Source organism: Schistocerca gregaria, chromosome 1, assembly GCF_023897955.1.
Source record: "Schistocerca gregaria isolate iqSchGreg1 chromosome 1, iqSchGreg1.2, whole genome shotgun sequence".
Lineage (NCBI taxonomy): Eukaryota > Metazoa > Arthropoda > Insecta > Orthoptera > Acrididae > Schistocerca > Schistocerca gregaria.
The window spans coordinates 912,744,163-912,765,904 of NC_064920.1; the positions used below are offsets into that span (position 1 = coordinate 912,744,163).

Genomic DNA, 21,742 nt, shown 5'->3' on the forward strand with positions numbered 1-21,742 from the left:
TATCAGTGCATCATCGAAAACGCGGTAATTGCATTTGTGGCGACGTTTGAATTAAGGTATGATTGTTCTGTGGATCTGCTGAGAGTACTGAAAAAGCCTCTTGGAACTGTTCACCGCTGTTAGTCACTGCCTATCTCTCGTGAAGCAGCGAGCACTATTTGTGGCTCGAAGAGAAGATGCTGAATGTAATAGTGGTCATCTCTTGCAGTGTGTAGGTGGTAATTTAAAGGAAACGCTGAAGGCATACTTATAAGGCACCTGAGTAGACAGGCTTGGTGTTTCCGTAGAAGTTTTTGTAGCAGCCGGGCGCTACTGGACTCGTTGCTGGTACTTGCATATTATTTATTAAGATGGTGAAATGTAACATGTCCTTATTGCAGGTTAATGAACCATCTGCTAAGTTCTATGTATATCAGAGCAAGATCTGAGCTGATGAAAACCATCTGTTGCCTCCGTAAACGAAAACACGCCGTATACACGCTCTGGGCTGCGGAATTACTGGACAGGATAGGGGCAGCGGTTGAGACGTGCGGCAACAGATGTACTCGTTATAGATAACTGAATTTCGGTAAATGATGCTGTAAACGGTGTTCAACTACTGGCACCAACCAGGACCGAAAAACCAGTGGATTCCATGATTACTGTTTTTTTCGATAAAGGGGATAAATGGAAGTTCAAAAAATGTTCAAATGTGTGTGAAATCTTATGGGACTTAACTGCTAAGGTCATCAGTCCATAAGCTTACACACTACTTAACCTAAATTATCCTAAGGACAAACACACACACACACACACACACACACACACACACACACACACACACACACACAGACTCATGCCCGAGGGAGGACTCCAACGTCCACCGGGACCAAGAGCACAGTAAATGGAGGTGTTTGTACTATGTTTGGTAAAAGAAGTAATTTTGGATTTTGTATATTTTTTAAAGCTTTGTATCTTAATAACACCCTATACGTTATTGATTTTTATAAACTGTATCACGGAAGTTAAGGTTGCATTAGATTCTGCTCGAGCAATTCAATTTTTTATCGCATTATCTTGTCAGTAATTCATTTATAATTTCCAGTCATAACGTTGTACTACTTATGCTGTTTATACCTGTGGTCACTATTGTGTAGTTGGCCGGGATGGCCGATTGGTTCTAGGCGCTACAGTTTGGAACCGCGCGACTGCTACGGTAGCAGGTTCGAATCCTGCCTCGAGCATGGATGTGTGTAATGTCCTTAGGTTAGCTAGATTTAAGTAGTTCTAAGTGTTAGGGGACTGATGACCTCAGAAGTTAAGTGCCATAGTGATCAGAGCCATTTCAACCAACTATTGTGTAATTTGATCATTAAATTTGATGTTGTGACCTATACTCAATCACTCGACCCCAGGAGAAATTATCTGGGGTCCAACTCCCTGCTCCGATTGCACTCTTGTGAATGCTACTCGTGTGAGACCAGGCCCGGTCGGTAGCCTTGAAGAAAAATGACTGCTCAACGGTTCTTTACTTTTAGAATGACCCTCGAAGTCACGTATATAAGACGTAAATCGTAGTCAGCTTACCAATAAAATATTTCGCAATAACCAGCTGTTTTAGTTTAACAAAAAAGAGAGAGACTATGCTTCGAGTTGCATATACTTTTCACCCACATTCGTATTTTGCGGTGGCAGTTTTTCCGTCAAGAGCTGCCAGGACTTGGGAAGTGCACCGGTCCTCTGGAAGATACTGGCACTGTGTAGTTCCGTTTTGGGCTTCCGACTCTACTCAGCTGCAGTTTCGCCTCCTTCGCCGTGCGCTGCTGCCTTCTCTCTCGCCTCTGCTCCACGGGTCCGTATTGCGCGAAGAGAGAGAGCTACGGGCGCAGCGCTGAGGCCGTAGCCGGTGCGGCAGAGACAGTAACGGAAATGAGAAGCGCGCCTGACCCTCGAGGTTGTTGTCCCCACGGGACTGCGACGGTTGAGTGGCCCAGACAGCGAACAGGGGCCACTCAGCGGCAGAACGCGCGCGCCGTCTTCTCTTTACAACTCGGCGCTCCACTGGAAGAGGGGCCAAAGAGCGGCACGGCGCTCCAAACTGCGTTTCCAACAGCCACTCTGTTCAAGTGTCTGCCGGGCCAGCGCGCGCTCCTCTCGAGCCGCGCCTTTAGTACATCCTGTTCATTTCCAATTATCAGATCCAAGTCTACTCCTGCGCAACGTCAGCGACCTTTCTTAAGACTTTCTCCATTCCTCATATTGTGCTAAATCGTTGTCCTATTTGGTACGAACACACACGACACACACTATTCACGATAGCTGAGCAGGCAATATTTCATAACGGTCTTGAAGTAAGACAGTGAACCCCAAGGAAAGTACAATCAGTTTCCGCGGTACAGAAACAAAACGTTATCCGATATCGACAATCAATTCATTTTATATTTAATCAAAAGTATCTGGACACCCCTATATAAAACGGAAATAACCACGCTCCAGACCCCAGCGTCCTTCGGCTCACGAGGAACAATTGGCTGCGTGTCTTCCACAGACGTTCCGACACCTCACGAAAGGTGCCCCCCAGCAGAGCAGAAGCCGTCAGCAAGGTAAAGGGTGGACACACTCCGAACTAATGTTCACTAATAGGTGTTCGCATTGTGATTTAGTGTACTTCGAAGTCAGTATCTGCAGGGCATTTTGAGGAGAATCACACTTGCCGCGCGGAGTGGCCGCGTGGTTAGAAGCGCCATGTCACTAATCGTGCGGTCCATCCCGCCGGAGGTTCGAGTCCTCCCTGGGTCATGAGTGTGAGTGTTGTCAAATGGCTCTGAGCACTATGGGACTTAACATCTGAGGTCATCAGTTCCCTAGAACTTAGAACTACTTAAACCTAAGGACATCACACATTCATGCCCGAGGCAGGATTCGAGCCTGCGATCGTAGCGGTCGTGCTGTATCAGACTGAAGCGCCTAGAACCGCTCGGCAACATACGCCGGCTGAGTGTTGTCCTTAGCGTTAAATGTGTAAGTCTAGTGGCCGATGACCTCAGTAGTATGGTCCCTTAGAAATTCACACATTAAAGAAAAATCACATTTCAACTACCACCCGACGCAGCCATCGACTAAGAAGTGTTATGAGCTATAGAAAAGAATAAGGCGTGGAAACCAGTTTAGCCAATAAAAAAAAATCTGTCTCAACGTTGACTGACAAACTTTGTAGTCATGTTTACTCATTCGTGTGACAAGAATTTAAAAATGTCTCCTGGCGACCTAACAAAAATAATATACATTCTAGATAGGAAAATCACAGTAGCTTACAGCGGGATGTTTTTACCCTTTGCTAAGTAGTTATTTAACATGGGAGTTTCAGGATGTTTTAATTTCTTTTCTTTTAACAAGTTCTCACCAGTTTAGTGGCAGTTCACGACAGAATTACAACTAACAGACTTAGTTTACTTACCACAAATTGATTTCACTAAAACTACGTGAGATAAGTCAGTTTATAATTCACTCTTGAGTTCACATTAATTTTAGTCATGCATCGGAAATTGTTATACGCTGCTCCATTCTCAGTCAGAGCACAGAGCTAGCCCCGCTTTTCTCTGCTTACTCGTTGTTTCTATACAATCAAGAGTGACATGTTAACGTATTTGACAATAATATTGCTTTACAACGACATGAATCAATCACATAAAAGCTAATCCATACGAAAATAACTTTTACGTGTAACATATCCTTAATACTGTAGTAGTCTTGCGTCAATAATAACATCATTGTATTATTTTGTAGTAAATAATAACAGCCCACCTGAATGTGAAATAACATTATTTACACTTTTTACTTCCGTTACATAAGAGATGAGTACGAAACATAGCGTCCGTGATTAACTATGCATTCAGGAATTACCAATCTTTTCAAATGACATACACCCTATCGCCTCCATTGACTCCAGATTTAATTGCATGTTTTACATCTTACCTACATCTTTTACATGTTACCTACATCTTACTGTAAGTACATACCTCACCTGCTTATGCATCGCATGTGATGCTCTATATAATAAAACTTTGAAGGGTAACCTACTTAATTATCTTATACACATTGTAGTCGAACATAGAATGAGAAGTAATATTAATCCAGTAATAAAAAACATAATCTGCATCTTCGTAAGGCGTGCAACGCTGCACCGAATGAAGGTAAAGAATAAGCTGATTTCCGCCTCTGTTTGCATGGATACTTCTCTCTGCCTCCACGTTTTCACAACAGAGACAACTGCGTTGCCGCCAGCAAGTGAAGTAGTTTACCAGTAGTGTCACGTACCTAACAGCTCAGTACTGAACTATGTTTTTGAAATTCAGTAAATGTTCTCATATAAGCGTGTGTTACCTGCGGTGGCGACGATTTACCTGTATTAGTAAGGATTATAAGGTAAGGAAACTCGGAACTCTAATGCCCAGCTGTTACTGGTGAACGTGTTCCATGGTCGAACGGCGAGATATCGTATTTTTGGTTATGATTCGCATCGTATTGTTCACTGAACTGTATCAGACTGTGTATAAGATATACAGAAAGAGACCATACGGGAAAAAATGACTCCCCAGAAGCTGAAATCTTCTGCTCTCCCCGGGACCTGTTGGATATTAACGCTGAGCACGTTTACTTGGTGATAACTGCCGCCTGGGGAAGCCATCCCCAGAAAAGTAGAGCGCCGTTATAGGAAACTGGCGCTCTTGATTACTTCTGCAACAGTTATCGGAAAATAATGAGGCCATTACATGTCCCGATACGTAGGATTTAACTCACAGTAATCAATACACCTTCAGGAAAGTTTGTATGTCCAGGAAATAAACTTCCGATTGTTTTTGGGCTTTTCAGTAGTTATCTTTATATACTGGAATTAAAAAACATTGATATTAATTATGACGGGGCACATTTTATTACAACATTTCTGCAGAAACGTGAGAAATTTTTAAGATTAGCCGTGACATTCGAAACTTATTTTAATCAAGTAGTTAAACGGTTGAGGTATATCGAAAACCAACAACTTCTGACAGAAGATAATTAGTTCAATTAGCCTGATTCGAATTAGAGTGGGAATCGAATTAATGTCATTCTCTTACGTGAATGGTGAAAACGAGTATTACGTCTGTAACAAAATCAAAGAAACTGTAAGTCTTCCACTGATGAGCATTTTAATGTGAAGTGCCCAGCGTAATGCATCATTTGTTGAAGAACTTCTTACTTCAAGCGATTTTTTTTATTTTTTTTATTTAAGTGATTTGATGTAATGACATTACTACGTATAACATCAAGAAAGAGTAACGCGTATGGTCTATTACGAACCTTCAAACATTCAGTACATATTGTCAGCAATCACTTACCGTTTCTACTAGTTAAATATTTATATTTCTTTTGCCAGAACGGTCACTTGTATAGCCAGTTCCAGTCTTGTGTCAACAAGAGACCTGTACATGAAAATATTTACAGTGTACCGGACAATAAAATGTAGAGGAGCATGATCATGGTAGCTAAGGAACAAACAAGCTCCTACTATTCAGTGTTTTCTATAGATACTTTCGTATGCACTGGTAGCTGACACGACGAGATGACGAGTAAAACATGCGTCTATATCAACTCTGCTAATGCAAATGTAAAATTTTTGCAAGTATAAAGCTAATGTCCGATGAACAAGCTCCAACACGATGAATATACGAATGGTACTTTGTGTAGCAATATACTGGGTGATAAAAAAGTCAGTATAAATTTGAAAACTGAGTATATCACGGAATAATGTAGATAGGGAGGTACACTTTGACACACATGCTTGGAATGACATGGGGTTTTATTACAACCAAAAAAATACAAAAGTTCAGAAAATGTCCGACAATGGCTCGTCATCTGGTCAGAATAGCAATAATTAGCATAAAAAAGTAAGACAAAGCAAAGATGATGTTCTTCACAGGAAATGCTCAATATGTCCACCATCATTCCTCAACAATAGCTGTAGTCGAGCAATAATGTTGTTAACAGCACTGTAAAGCATGTCCGGAGTTATGGTGAGGCATTGGCGTCGGATGTTGTCTTCAGCATCCCTAGAGATGTCGGTCGATCTCAATACACTTGCCACTTCAGGTAACCCCAAAGCCAATAATCGCACGGACTGAGGTCTGGGGACCTGGAAGGCCAAGAATGACGAGAGTGGCGGCTGAGCACACGATCATCACCAAACGACGCTCGCAAGAGATCTTTTATGCGTCTAGCAATGGGGGGTGGAGCGCCTGGTTCTAATAAAACCCCAGATCATTCAAAGTATGTGTGTCAATTTTTACCCCTAATCCACATTATTCCGGGGTTAATTAAGTTTCCAAATTTATACTGTCTTCTTGACCACACGGAATTTTCTCCCTCTCCCAGACCTTCCCCCCTATTTTAATCGCAAATGGAGGGAAACAAGAACGACCTTCGGTAACCATTCGTATCAAATGGATCATTACCATTTTACTCTTATAGTCGTGAGATATATTTAGAAGCAGATAATATGTTACACGAAGCATACGCTCTCAGAGTTTGAACCTGTCACTGAGGCAAGAAGCGTCATTCTTACTGTCTGCCACAGGACTTGGGTGAGTATCTTCAAGATGTCATTTTCCCTAAGCTGCTCGTCATCTTATGTGTTCTCTGTATTAACGCTTTCTGGTAAGTCTAAGAGTTACGAGTAATAATCAAAACCTTTTGAAATCCTTTCATATAGATTTCTTTATCAAGCGTAACGACAGAAGTCCCTCTCTGGTTCTTTTACCTTTGTTAAGCTATAATGATCATTTTAACCAATCTCCTATTTCCTTTTCCATTATGCAACACATGAGCCGTCAGGCCCATTGTGTGATAGTTTTGACACAAATCCGTATTTGAAATCTTCGGTTTTGTGTTGGTCATGTTCTTCCAACAACATACCATACGTCTCTAGTCTCATAGATGGTACTCATGAACTTTATAATCGTCTGGTCATCGCTAGCTCAATAAGTTTAGAAATTTTAGAAAGAAAACCCCCAGTAAAATATTTTCTCCTGTCTGCTCTATCTCTGTCTTTAGCTCTGTAATTCACATACACTCCTGGAAATGGAAAAAAGAACACATTGACACCGGTGTGTCAGACCCACCATACTTGCTCCGGACACTGCGAGAGGGCTGTACAAGCAATGATCACACGCACGGCACAGCGGACACACCAGGAACCGCGGTGTTGGCCGTCGAATGGCGCTAGCTGCGCAGCATTTGTGCACCGCCGCCGTCAGTGTCAGCCAGTTTGCCGTGGCATACGGAGCTCCATCGCAGTCTTTAACACTGGTAGCATGCCGCGACAGCGTGGACGTGAACCGTATGTGCAGTTGACGGACTTTGAGCGAGGGCGTATAGTGGGCATGCGGGAGGCCGGGTGGACGTACCGCCGAATTGCTCAACACGTGGGGCGTGAGGTCTCCACAGTACATCGATGTTGTCGCCAATGGTCGGCGGAAGGTACACGTGCCCGTCGACCTGGGACCGGACCGCAGCGACGCACGGATGCACGCCAAGACCGTAGGATCATACGCAGTGCCGTAGGGGACCGCACCGCCACTTCCCAGCAAATTAGGGACACTGTTGCTCCTGGGGTATCGGCGAGGACCATTCGTAACCGTCTCCATGAAGCTGGGCTACGATCCCGCACACCGTTAGGCCGTCTTCCGCTCACGCCCCAACATCGTGCAGCCCGCCTCCAGTAGTGTCGCGACAGGCGTGAATGGAGGGACGAATGGAGACGTGTAGTCTTCAGCGATGAGAGTCGCTTTTACTTTGGTGCCAATGATGGTCGTATGCGTGTTTAGCGCCGTGCAGGTGAGCGCCACAATCAGGACTGCATACGACCGAGGCACACAGGGCCAACACCCGGCATCATGGTGTGGGGAGCGATCTCCTACACTGGCCGTACACCTCTGGTGATCGTCGAGGGGACACTGAATAGTGCACGGAACATCCAAATCGTCGTCGAACCCATCGTTCTACCATTCCTAGACCGGCAAGGGAACTTGCTGTTCCAACAGGACAATGCACGTCCGCATGTATCTCGTGCCACCCAACGTGCTCTAGAAGGTGTAAGTCAACTACCCTGGCCAGCAAGATCTCCGGATCTGTGCCCCATTTAGCATGTTTGGGACTGGATGACGCGTCGTCTCACGCGGTCTGCACGTCCAGCACGAACGCTGGTCCAACTGAGGCGCCAGGTGGAAATGGCATGGCAAGCCGTTCCACAGGACTACATCCAGCATCTCTACGATCGTCTCCATGGGAGAATAGCAGCCTGCATTGCTGCGAAAGGTGGATGTACACTGTACTAGTGCCGACATTGTGCATACTCTGTTGCCTGTGTCTGTGTGCCTGTGGTTCTGTCAGTGTGATCATGTGATGTATCTGACCCCAGGAATGTGTCAATAAAGTTTCCCCTTCTTGGGACAATGAATTCACGGTGTTCTTATTTCAATTTCCAGGAGTGTATTTACAATGATAATAGGACTTTGCTATTGTATTTGTTAAATTGGTCCTTCCAGTGACTATTCATTTTAGAATTCATGTTACTAATCCTGTTTGTGTGTCGGTTTAGCTACTTCGCACTGCTTATTGGTTTCATTTGTGAATGATATATACTGCTACATTACTTTCTTTTCGGGGAAATTTTGGTATCTAGTTCCACTGTCAATCAGCTGAGGTATATCTTCTGTTACCGCTCCACTGTCGTCATATTTACATTTCTTATATCCATTTATGTCTGTACAACGTCTGTGTTCCCCTTTTTAGTGATTCTCATTTCTCTTCAGCTGAACCATTCAGTACCGCAATATCGAAAGTCTAATGACAAAATGTGGCACTTACTGAATCAATAGGAATTCATTAGTGAAGAACATCAGTCTTCATTGTTACCAGATCTTCTACTGCAAAATTTACTCTAACTTCATACACCACTCCTTTGCATAAAGGACTGTGTCGTGAAAGGAGGATATAAGATAAAGGTCAACAAAACCCAATCGAGAATAATGGAATGTGGCCGAATTAAATCAGGTTATACTGAGGGAATTAAATTTCGAACGACATATTTTGCTATTTGTGCAGCAAAATAACTGATGTCCAAAGTTGGAGAGTGTAGGCTGACAACCGTAAGAAAAACGTTTCAGAACAAGAGGAATTTATTAACATCGAGTATAGAGTTAAGTGCTAGTAAGTCTTTTCTGAACAAATGTGTATGGAGTACAGCCATGCATGGAAGTGAAACATGGGCGATGAACAGTTTAGACATTAAGAAAATATAAGTTTTTAAAATGTGGTGCTACAGAAGAATGCTGAAGCTTGGATGGGTGGATCACGTAACTAATGAGGAGATACTGAACAGAACTGGGGATAAAAGATATTCATCGCATCCTGACTCGAAGAAGGGATCGGTTGATAGGACATATTGTGATACATCAAGGGTTCACCAATATAGTACTGGAGAGAATTGTGAGTAGGAAAAATGGTAGAGGTAGACCAAGAGATGAATGCAGTAAGCAGATTAAGAAGGATGTATGTTGCAGCAGTTAGTCGGAGATGAAGAAGCCTGCACAGGACAGAGTAGCGTGGAGAGCTGCATAAACCAGTCTTTGGACTGACCACAGCAACAGGTAGACAAAGCTAATTTCGAATTGACTGAATGCTTGTAGCATTTTAGACCTAACTTGTTCACCAGCTGCGACCATCTTTTGTTCGTCAACGCTTTGGCTTCGTTTAAATTGATGAAGGTTATTTTGCTTTCCTAATATTGTTATTCGATGCCCGGCCGCGGTGGTCTCGCGGTTCTAGGCGCGCAGTCCGGGACCGTGCGACTGCTACGGTCGCAGGTTCGAATCCTGCCTCGGCCATGGATGTGTGTGATGTCCTTAGGTTAGTTAGGTTTAAGTAGTTCTAAGTTCTAGGGGACTAATGACCACAGCAGTTGTGTCCCATAGTGCTCAGAGCCATTTGAACCATTTGTTATTCGATGCTACAATTACAGTCCAAGGATTGTGGAACAATTGTACTTAATTTTATCCATTGCAACCACGGAGATATATGATTATGATTACCCATTCAACTATACAATGTGTTGAGTTGTTAATCACTGAACTATACACTGTGTTGGTGCATCATGCGCGTTTGCTTTCTGTTGGTGCACAGCAGGTCTCAGATCACAAAAATAACTCGTACGGAGAAATTTGGTTTATCATCCGGTTATTTTTTTGGTCAACCGGGAGTAAATAAAACTAGAGGAAAGAAAATGCTGGAATGAGATGGAGCTGAAGTCCGAGAGTAACAAGTGATCTAGTCGCAATACAATGATCACCATAGATATTAATATTCTAATACGGCCGCTTGTTGACTGCATTGTAACTCACAGCAAGTATTCTGAGGCAAAAACAGGAAAAAGGGGGAAAAAATCAACACATCACGAAGGAATTAGGCGTGTGGGACGGAAATCTGTATGTACACGTACAGGCCAAACAAATTATTCCAGTTTTTGAAAAACTTGTTGATTTATTCAAGAGAAAGATCTAGGGAAATAGAGCCAGTCAACAACGCGATAGTTCACGTCTGGCCCTTATGCACGCAGTTATTCGGCTTGCCAGTGATTGATAGAGCCGTCTGTTATTCTCATGAGGAACACAGCGCCAAATTGTGTCCTATTGGTGCGTTAGTTCGTCAAGAATTTCAAGATAGTTGGAAGGCTCGGCCCGTAATGTTCCAAACGTTATCATTTGGGGAAAGGTCCTTCGACGTTGCTGGCCGAGGCAGGTTTCAGCAGGGACGACGATAAGCAGTATAATCTCTGCTGTTTGCGTGCGGCCGTTATCTTGCTGAAATGTGAGCCAGGGCGGCCTGCCATGAAAGGCAACAAAGCAGGATAGAGGATATCGTCGGCGTGTAGGTTAGCTGTAAGTGTACCGCGGCTGACAACCGAATGTGTCCAGCTATGGAAATAAATGGCATCTCAGATCATCAATCGTGGTTGTCTTCCGATGCGGCGGGCGGCAGTCAGGTTGTTATCCAACCACAAGCCAGAACGTCTCCACACACGTCTTAACTGGCCGATGGACCCGATTTCGAAACGGGACAATTCTATTCCAGTCAATGATATTCCAGGCCAAGACGGATCAGAAGACGCCTCTGACAGTGACTGGGTACCAACCTGTCTGTCACCCGCCACATTACCCGCCATATGGCACTACAGCCGAGAGTGATGGTCTGGAGTGCCATTTCTTTTCATAGCAGGACACTTTTGGTTGTCATCCGCCGCACCCTTACAGCACAGTGGTATGGTTCAAATGGCTCTAAGCATTATGGGACTTAACATTTGAGGTCATCAGTCCCCTAGACTTAGAACTACTTGAACCTAACTAACCTAAGGACATCACACACATCCATGCCCCAGGCACGACCGTAGCAGCAGCGCGGTTCAGGGCTGAAGAGCCTAGAACCGCTCGGCCCCAGCGGCCGGCGCACAGTGGTATATCGACATTCTACGCTCCGTTTTGTCCTCATCATGGAAAGCCATCCTGGTTAGGCACACGGCGAGAGTCTCTGCTGCTTGTCTTTGTGCTTGCCGATCCCTGTCTTTGCTAGCAAGATCACCGGATTTCTCCTAGTTGTAAACGTTTGAATTATTATGGGCAGGGCAGATTAACCACCTCTGCTTTTGACAAGGTGACGACTCAGTTATGCAGTAGGTAGGATGTCCGTCAGGAGGACATCCAACAACTGCAAGGCGAATAACTGCGTGAAAAAGGGCTAGAGGGGAACCAGCGCGTTATTGACTTTCTCAATTTATCAAGTTAAATTTTTCTGAAATTGTACTCATACGTCTGTCTTTACGTGTAAATCACGTCAACCGATTTCCGTACCATTCTTTATAATGTAATTATGAAATCATCAACCGCATTAACATCATTTAATCAAGCCATGAAAGCCACATGCAATCAGCATTTATAAGAACCTTGACAAGAAAGTGTTTTTGGTTTCTCACAACGAAGAACATGTTAACACAGTGTACGTGATAGAGATGTCGTCATTCCAAGATATTTTTCCAACCTGCGGCGCGTATTGTAATTGCTGTCACATTAATAACTGTTGTGTCATCGGTACCTACCTTGATTATGAATAACCATATGCATTCACGATTTGTTTCAAAATATATGCCACAACGAAAATGTGGAACAAAGGAGAATATGGTCCGTGAATACATGTTGCCGCTTTGTATATTTGAAGTGATGAACGACTGCCTATAGCAAGGATAATAAAAGCGTAATACGAGTAAATGATAACTAAGACGACAGTTACAGAAAAGACAAATAACAGATTTGTAGTCAACAATAGTCAACAATTTCTTACCACGATACTCGGAAGGTTTTTAATTTCTAATGCTACCCAAGGCATGGTTCCAGTTTGCGTTGCTACGTCTATTACTCTCAATCAGTACAGTTAAGTGTTGCAAAGAGCGAACGTGTGTAGAGCAGTGTACTCTACACAATGTTTTCAATCAGTAAATCCATTAGTTGCGCTAGGAGCAGGAATGTAATTAAACTACATTTAATCAAGGTTCGTATAATTGAAGTATATTTAATTGCTATTACTTCATTATGAACTATTCAGGTAAATTACCGGTAATTAATATTTTCAGAATAAGTTAATAGTCTGTCCAATCACGTAATACTTCATTAAAATTTGCTTTTTCTGACCTAAGTTACTTTTAGTTATAAACCGAATATTGACAGGCAAGCTTTAACTAACGTGCTTTACTACACATATCTGTTGGTGGCGTCAGCCATTGCTTTGCTTCAGCATTAGGTTGTCGAAAGCGTAAGATTCAGGCCTAATTGGCCCACATTTTTCCACACAAGCGACTTCGACCCTCCTTCCACCCACACATATAATTTTCGTGGGTACACTTTTACCTGTGTTAGGTTTCGGTATTAATTTTATTAGACATTGTATACGTACAAACCTTGCAATTTGGCACCCCTTTGAAAGCGGTGTCCGAAGCGGCGGCTTGTGTTGATTGGGCCTTAAATCGGACGTGGTGACATCCAAGATTCGTCGTCAAATATTTGGCTGTGACCAAGCTGGACCGAACCAGGTGTCTGTCACCAGTGACAGTGGACTTACGTACAAGGTGCAAGTAATGCAGAAGTCAAAATAGACCGTGCCACCAAATTGTCCCAAAGCGGAACTGTACATTGAGGTGACAAAAGTCCTCCTAATATCGTGTCGGACCTCCTTTTGCTCGGCGTAGTGAGGCAACTTGACATGGAGTAACCGGCTATTGGAAGTTCCCTGCAGAAGTACTGAGCCATACTCCCTCTATAGCCATCCATAGTTGCGTAAGTGTTGCCAGTTGGATGTTGTGCACAAACGATCTCTCCATTATGTCCGGTAAGTCTTCGATGATACTGATATAGGGCGATGTATGTGGCCAAATGGTTATCTCGAATTATGCAGATTGTTCTTGAAACAAGTCGCGAACAACTGTGGTCCGGCGACATGAATGTTCTCATCCATAAGAAATCCATCGCTGTTTGGGGCCATGAAAATCATGAACGATTGCAAACGATCTCCAGGCAGCTGAGCATCGCTATTTCTAATCAATGATCGGTTCAGCTGGACAGATTAGCCATCCATTCCATGTAAGCACAGCCCAAACTATTATGAAGCCACCACCAGATCGCACAGTGCCTTCTTGACAACTTGCGTCCGTGGCTTTGTGCGGTATAAACCACATTCGGACCCTAAATCAACTCTTACCACCTGAAATCTGGACTCACCTGATCAAGCTAAAGTTTTCCACACGTCTAGGGTCCAACACGTGTGGTCAATATCCCAGGAGAGGCGCTGAAGGCGATGTCGTGCTGTTAACAAAGGTATTCGTGTCGGTTATCTTCTGCCATACCTCATTAACACAAAAATTTCGCCGCACTGTCCTAACCGATACAACCACCTTACATCCCATAGAGCTGTTGTTGTTTCATCCAGTGTTGTTCGTTTGTTGCAATGACAATTTTGGACGAACGTCGCTGCTCTCGGTCGTTAATCGAAAGCGCTCGGCGACTGCGTTGTCCGTGGTAAGAGATAACGCCTGAAATTCGGTGTTCTCGGCATCCTCTTGACACTGTGGATCTCGGCACACTGACTTCCCTAACGGCTGCCTAAATTTAATGTGTCATGCTTCTAGTTCCAACAACTATCCCGCGTTCAGAGTCTGATAATTCATGCCATGCGGCCATAATCACCTCGGAGACGTTTTCACGTGAATTATCCGAGTACAAATGACAACTCCACCAATGCAATGTGCTTTTGAGCCTTGTGTAGGCTATAATTCCTCCATCTATATATATATGCATATCGCTACCACACAACGTGTTACTCCAGTGTACAGGAATGTCTTGTTCCCCCGACATTGTGTTAAGTTAGCCTCTGTTGGGGTGATGCCCTGACCGTCCACTGATGACGTTAGCTCCTCCTCTCCAGAGTCCGTTATGGCGCTACCAGATGGCGGTAAACTTTGAGAATTCTTCCTATGTCGTGTTTTTTATCCAAAGCACACTGCCACACACTGCTAACTGGACAGCCGGCTTCTTTAAAGCTGTTTACACGTACCTATTTTCAATCTCTTATCTCATTACAGAGACCCTGAAGTTCGACGTGTGAACGAATATTCCCATTTCTTCCAAAATAGTGTCGTGATTATTTCACAGACTGTGCTCGGCTACCGCTTATTTTTGTAAATGTCGTTTTTAAGTTGGCGATGTTTCTCAGCGCAACGTTCCACAACAGTTCGTATGGAAATCCTCACGTAACTGCGGGCACGCTTGTAAGAAATATTATAAATCCCTGATGCCCTCAGGTCAAGATTATTTTTCACAAGACGCAGCATTTCTTTTATTTTTATGGATGGTCGGGAGACTTAACTGATTCCTTGGCTGTTTAGGGCTGTACGTGAACTTATTAGTTTTCGCACCGCATAGTAGAAGCTGAGCAATGTTTTCGTCCTTCTGACTGGGTTGAAAAGCGTCGCGTCTTGGTTTCCTCGACGGCTTCGACCCATCACGGACAGAACACCCGTTCCTTTTGAAGACCGTCGTCAGGTGATTAATCTCGGAGGCGCGACGGTCCTTCATGTGTGTAGTTGTGGGAAGGTGCACACAGAAATAAAGTTCCCAGGTAGTCTTGAGCTATAGAATTTATTTCTCTAAGGAAGCAAGAAGAAAACATGAACAACGGAAATTGAATCTCTACAAAGAACAGAATAGATCGTTCTGATCTGATAAGAGTAACTGCTACTACTTGAATTAAATTTTGTAAGGGGGCAAGAGAAAGCACAGAGTCTGTCACCATCGATTCTCTCCAAGGTCGGAATCGGTTATGGTTGCACCCGGTCGTGAATCTGCATTGTTTTCGTTCGGCAGTGCTGTGTATAGGTGACTCGTTGTTTCGCCAGCGGTAGACTGGACGGCACACTTGGCGGCTCACTCTACTGGAGGGCTAGAGGCGGCAGTACCATATATGCTACCCGGAGCATGGATACCCGGAAACAGCCGGCTTCACATGGCTTCGCGGATGCGAAGTAGGCAGGCTGGCTGGTGATCTTGACGTTCTCCATGATCTCGCAGCGGATGCCGCAGTGAAGTCGAACAGTGTCGGCTGCAGGCACCAGGTGCGATGGCAACCCGCGGGACTCTGCTGTGTGTCGGCGTGCCGAAACATCAGGTACCCGAGGTGAAAAAGATGGCGAAGGCATCTCGAGGCACGGACGGTGGCCACGGTGGACGTGACAACCTAGGATATAGCAGTCCTAGACTGAAATAGCTATGTCCATTATGATGTTCAGGCTATCTCTCGTCCGAGGTGGATGATGAAAACAACGCCCGTTGACGTAGAGGCTCATGAGCATCCTTTTTCGATACACAGGATGGCCGAGTCGTCCACTGGCTGTCCATTCTACCAAAACACCTAAGAAAGACAGCTACCATACCGTAGATGAACTGCCAAGCTGCAAAAAAAAGTACCAAAAGTATCATCAACATCTCTGAGGAACAGGGATAGGCAGAGGGGTGCACCGCTCGATTCCCTTTCTTAGAAATTAAAGGAAAAACAAAATAACTCACAATTGTTGGTGATAATTATAGCTTCATTCTGCACTGTAGGCAACATATTTAGAACAGACGAATGTTTATTGATGTCAATAACGAGTAGCATCATCATAGGTTGAGATGTGGGAGTGACTGGGTGTATGAGGGGTTACATTTCTCTTATGATAGTACACAATTTATTCACAACTGGATCACCAATGGATTTGTAAATATTTATACAGTTCACAGTAAATATAGAACCTTAAAATAAATCTTTAAGCAACACACAAGAATAACTATTTTTTGTCAGTTATTCCGAAACCGTATTAATGTCTTCACAAATAATACAGAGTAACATGAACCAGTCCCTGAATAATTAAAATTCTGAATGAACGAACACGATCTACAGAAGAAAAGGACAATGTCAACAATACTGAAAGCAACAGAATTAATTTACAGTACGAAAGCCAGAAAATTACTCTTCAGAATGAATAAATAAAATTTTGTAATGGAAGATAGGTGCTCATGGTACCAGAACCGCCAAGCTCTAACTATCATATGAATAGAGCGCTTAGAATCCATACAAAATGAAGCGTTGAAATGAGCATCAAAAACTAAAAACGTAATAATCACTACTAATTTACCTCCCACAACAATTTTATCTTCCAGGCGCAGAGCATCATTGGATCACGTATGTTAAAAAAGTAGCTTCATCCAGTATTGCTTCAAGAGCTGCGTGAAATAATGTTACCCATAAGATTCGCAACCAGGCTTAACCAATCACGCAGAAAATCTGTTCAACGCACTGTAAGGAATGGTACTGTTTGTGAAGACCCACTGCCCAATACGTTTCTTAGAACTTACCTATTTTCTATTTCTGGTACGACAAGGGTGCTGTGTAGAGTGCAGACTTGGGAACAAGTTACACTGCCCCTTCTGAAGCGTTCTACGGAAGATACACACCACTCACGAGGCCATCCCTGGTCCGTGCTCTCCAGGAACAGAAATGAACAGATCTCAGGACATCAACACGGATGTCCCGTACATCTAGCCGTCGGGACTGCCCTCTCGTATAGTCAGCCACCAACCACCAGTCTGTTCCTCAGGCGCTCCTCAGACGCTCCTCCATATCCTTGCTGTTTCGTTGCCCCACAAAACACTCTCAGACACCAATAAGACAACGGCCCCCCCATTCTCCGTACGTACGAGGAAACTATCACCAGCTCCCAGCAACCAGTTGCCATTCGTCTCTCAAGCGCAACCTCCGTGACTCCGCCGCTCTACTGCTGCCCGACCAGTTGCCGGACCGCAAGTGTACACCTGCTGGCCCACGTTCCTTGCATAGAGGACCGTTCTCTCGTGCTGCCAGCTTGGTGCAAGGTTTGCAGAAGAGCTTCTTTGAAGTCAGGAAGATATGAGGCGAGGTACTGGCAGAAATGAAGCTGTGAGGACGCGTCGTGAGTCGTGCTTGGGTAGCTCAGTTAGTGGAGCACTTGCCTGCGAAAGGCAAGGGTCCTGAGTTCGAGTCTCGGTCTGACATACTGTTTTAATCTACCAGGAGGTTCCATATCACTCACACTACGCCGCATAGTGAAAGTTTCTTTCTGGAAACATCTCCCAGTCTGTGGCTAAGCCATACCCTTTCTTCCAGGAGTGCTAGTTGTGCAACTTTCGCAGAAGAGCTTCTGGGAAGTTGGGAAGGTAGGAGACCAGGTACTTGCATAACTGAAGCTATGGGGACAGGTCGTGATTCTTGCTTAAGTATCTCAGTTTGTAGGGCACTTGCCCAAGAAAGGCAAAAGTCCAGAGTTCGAGTCTCGGTCCGGCACACTGTTTTAATCTGCCGGTAAGTTTCATATCAGCGTACACTGCGCTGCTGAGTGAAAATTTCATTCTGGCGTAAGACATGTTCAATATACTGTCTACCGTTTCCTGCCACAAGTTGAAATCGAGGAACAGCACAACAGATCAGAGGGCTTAGGTGGTTAGAACGCATTAAGCAATGCCTGCCTCCAATTCATCTACGTCCGTAATTGAAACTCTGAAACCAACGTCCTTCACGTAATTCCAGAGCCAGAAATCACACAGATTAAGATCAGGTGATCTGGATGGCTAGGTTATATTAATATGGCGGATGACATTCTACCGTTTCCGAAATGCAACAGCCATTTCATTTGCTGTGCAATGTGCGGAGGAGTGAAAACTAGCATAAAAGTAATACTGCCCACAGACCGACGCTTTTGAAAAGTTGGAATGATGTTGCTGTGAAAAAGAGTCTCATAGCTTTTACCAGTGACGGTATAGGTAAAACGAGCAACAGGGCCGGAAGCGGTGGTCTCGCGGATCTAGGCGCGCAGTCCGGAACCGTGCCACTGCTCCGGTCGCAGGTTCGAATCCTGCCTCGGGCATGGATGTGTGTGATGTCCTTAGGTTAGTTAGGTTTAAGTAGTTCTAAGTTCTAGGGGACTGATGACCACAGCAGTTGAGCCCATAGTGCTCAGAGCCATTTGAACCATTTATTCGAGCCGCAGGATTAATCTCCTCAAAACAAAATAAGAGACAAAAAAAGATAAACGATGCCGTAAACCCACACTACACAGTCGCTTTTGTATAAGTAAGTGGTACTGGATTTTGAGCATATGGATTTTTCGTCGCCCATATTCTGCAATTCAGCATATTGTCCACTTCCATGAACTGCCTGAACGAACGTTTGTCTTGCTGGTAGGTCAGCAATAAGCAAGTCCGGAATGTATGTGATTTAGGATGGGTAACAGTGCAGGATGATTCGTAGGATGTTATGTAACGTGCTCGCAGGTATGACCAGCATTGGGACAATTTCCCAACCACTACATGTTTCCAGGCCACTGCATGAATCTTCCTGCAATGTTGTGACCTCATCTTCGACAGACGCCTGATCAACTGCTTTTCTGTCTCTGCCACATTCCTCTTGAAAACAATCTGTCTTTTCGAATTCCTTAGTCATTTTCTCATACCCTTGAAGGACATCACACCATCGACATTTTTCATACCTGGAAGTTCTGCAGGGCTACTGGCGCACAGTCACCAATCATGCAAAACAGCTTTATTGGAAACTCGCTATGCTTCACCGAAACAGTTATGCTGAGCATCTCGGATGCTAACTGAGGAACAGGAGTGTGCTGTGTATCTTTTGGTGTGCATTTTCTGGCGCTTACAGCGCTATCTATTGGTAAATTTTAATTAATTTGTTTTGTTCCATGATACTGATTTTTTGATTTCTCTCCCTGATCAAAAGAGCTGACCTGCACAATGAGTGTGTAGTAAGGGTGTCGCACTGGACAGCCTTATCGAACTTCTTCCCAGAGCTGAAACAATTTTTTTCAGTCCCCTATGTGTAGGCTTCTTCAAGACAGGTATTTTGTGTTGGAGATCTATTACCAGCTGTATCTATCCGTTTCACATAGTAGTATTTATCTGAAGGACAAAAATCGTTTTCAAGCCATTAATGTAAAGGTTCAACCACATAGTAGGCGTAGTAGGAGTGTTCTGCAATATTGGCCTTCTGGAAATTCGAATGGAGACTGCTGCGAAAAGGTTGACACGGATAGAGAAGGGGATGGACAGGGAGAGGTAGTAGGACACGATGGATAAGGAAAGAGGGAGGCAGGAGGAAGTTGTCTGGAAGAGGATGGGAGGAGAAAATGGGCAGAGAGAAAGGGCTGGAGTGAATGGAGGACAGACAGACATGAGGAGGAGAGAGACAGATAGGGGAACTAGAAAATGGACAGAGTGAGTGAGGAGGAGCGAATGGGCGAAGGAAGAGAGGACAACAGGATATGAAGCGAGAGGTAAGAGGTAGGACGAGATTCACAGGTATATGGGAAGCGGAAGGTGGTTGTGGTGGGGAGGGGGTGAGGAGGGAAAGCTGGACAATGATAGGAGAAGGAAGGGATGTCGAGAGAGGCGGCGGGGAAAGAGATGGAAAGAGGAAGTCGAGCAGAAGACAGGCAGAAACATGGTTTCAGAAAGAGCAGAAAAGAGTGATGGAAGTGAAGGAAGTGGGGTCGAGGAGAAATGTGCGTATTTTCCATACGCGCACGCGGGCGTTGCCGTGGGTAACAGGCTAGTGAGAGAGGTACTGTATGTAAGCTGAATTCCTGGTGTGGCGGTGTTGCAGGTGAGCGCTGACGGCAACGCGACGACGAGCGTGCTGCCGCTGCGGCCGCGGGCGCGCGACGCCGGCCGCCACCTGTGCTGCTCCGGCGACAACCCGCGGCTGCCGGCCGGCGCGCGCCGCGACTGCTGGAAGCTCGCCGTCCGCTGTGAGTCGCTCGCTCTTTCCGCTGCTCCAACACCCAAGGCACCCACTGTAATACAAAAGGTCCAGGGTGGTTCAGAACAACGGCCTTGCCGCGGTGGATACACCGGTTACCGACAGCTCACTGAAGTTAAGCACTGTCGGGCGTGGCTGGCAGTGACCATCCGGGCCCCCATGCGCTGTTTCCATTTTTCGGGGTGCACTCAGCCTCGTGATGCCAATTGAGGAGCCCTCTATCGAATAGCAGCGGCTCCGGTCAAAGAAAACCATCATAACGACCGGGAGAGCGGGGTGCTGACCCCACGCCCCTCCTCACCGCATCCTCAGCTGAGGATGATACGGCGGTCGGATGGTTCCGATAGGCCACTTGTGGCCTGAAGACGGAGTGCTTTAGAGTGGCTCATGTGTATCGTAAGCGCTGTCTACGGCGTTATGTGGGAACCAGCATCCATGTAGACAGGCCCTCATCACTGTATAACGTTCCGGCACGTTGTCCTGATAGGGAGGGAGAGGGGGTCAAGTATTAACAGAGAACTAACAAGACGGTGAAGGAATGGCCTTGGAAAAAAGTCCAAGAAGTAGTAGCCTACCCATAGCCAAATGAAAGCACAACTTAGACGTATCCGAAGTGATGTAGAACCAAAACGTAACGTAAAAAGAAGAAAACACACTGTAGGTTGTCAGCTTCTTAGCAACAGACTTTATATTGCGGGCAGCCACATATGCAGGAATGCATTCTTGTTAAACAAACCCTTTGCAGCTACTGAATAATCTTTTATGAGTACATTTGGTTCCGCAGCCTGAATTTGCATCAGCATGTACATCTGAAGAGGAAAAGAAAAAAAAAAAAAAAAAAAACGAAGTTGGGGTTAGGTTGTTAATTTCAATTTTTTTACTTCTTATTTTTATTTTTTATTCATTTATTTTGGACAAGGGGTCAAACGAAATCAATATGTAACTTCACTGATATTTAGATACTAAATATACCAAACAGACATTAACCACCAAGAGAATCGGGGACGAAATGAGCAGAATACACACATTCAAATCACTTACAACGAAGCGTAGGGATTGTTGGGCACTCCCATCACTATCCTTTGAGGGAACGGTAGTCAAAATACTTGTGGCGGTATGAAGGAGACGGCCATGGTGAATGCCTTAAGTTTAGGCTCTATGCTTCTTTTTAGAACGTGACCCAACAGTCTCCCTTCAGCTCTTGTGTGAATATGAGCTTGTGCACCCGGTGCAATTTACATGACATGCTATGTAAAAGTTTTTGTACATCTTATTGACATGTCGGTGTATC

General features: G+C 44.7%; 1 protein-coding gene across 1 annotated transcript in view; it reads left to right on the forward strand.

Moving 5' to 3' along the window:
* Positions 1-21,742, forward strand: part of LOC126275143 (nephrin-like) — a 686,204-nt gene that overhangs the window by 496,881 nt on the left and 167,581 nt on the right. The window contains exon 7 of the mRNA XM_049977173.1: positions 20,296-20,440. Within this exon, the coding sequence (XP_049833130.1) occupies positions 20,296-20,440 (145 nt within the window). The remainder of the gene's footprint in view (positions 1-20,295; positions 20,441-21,742) is intronic.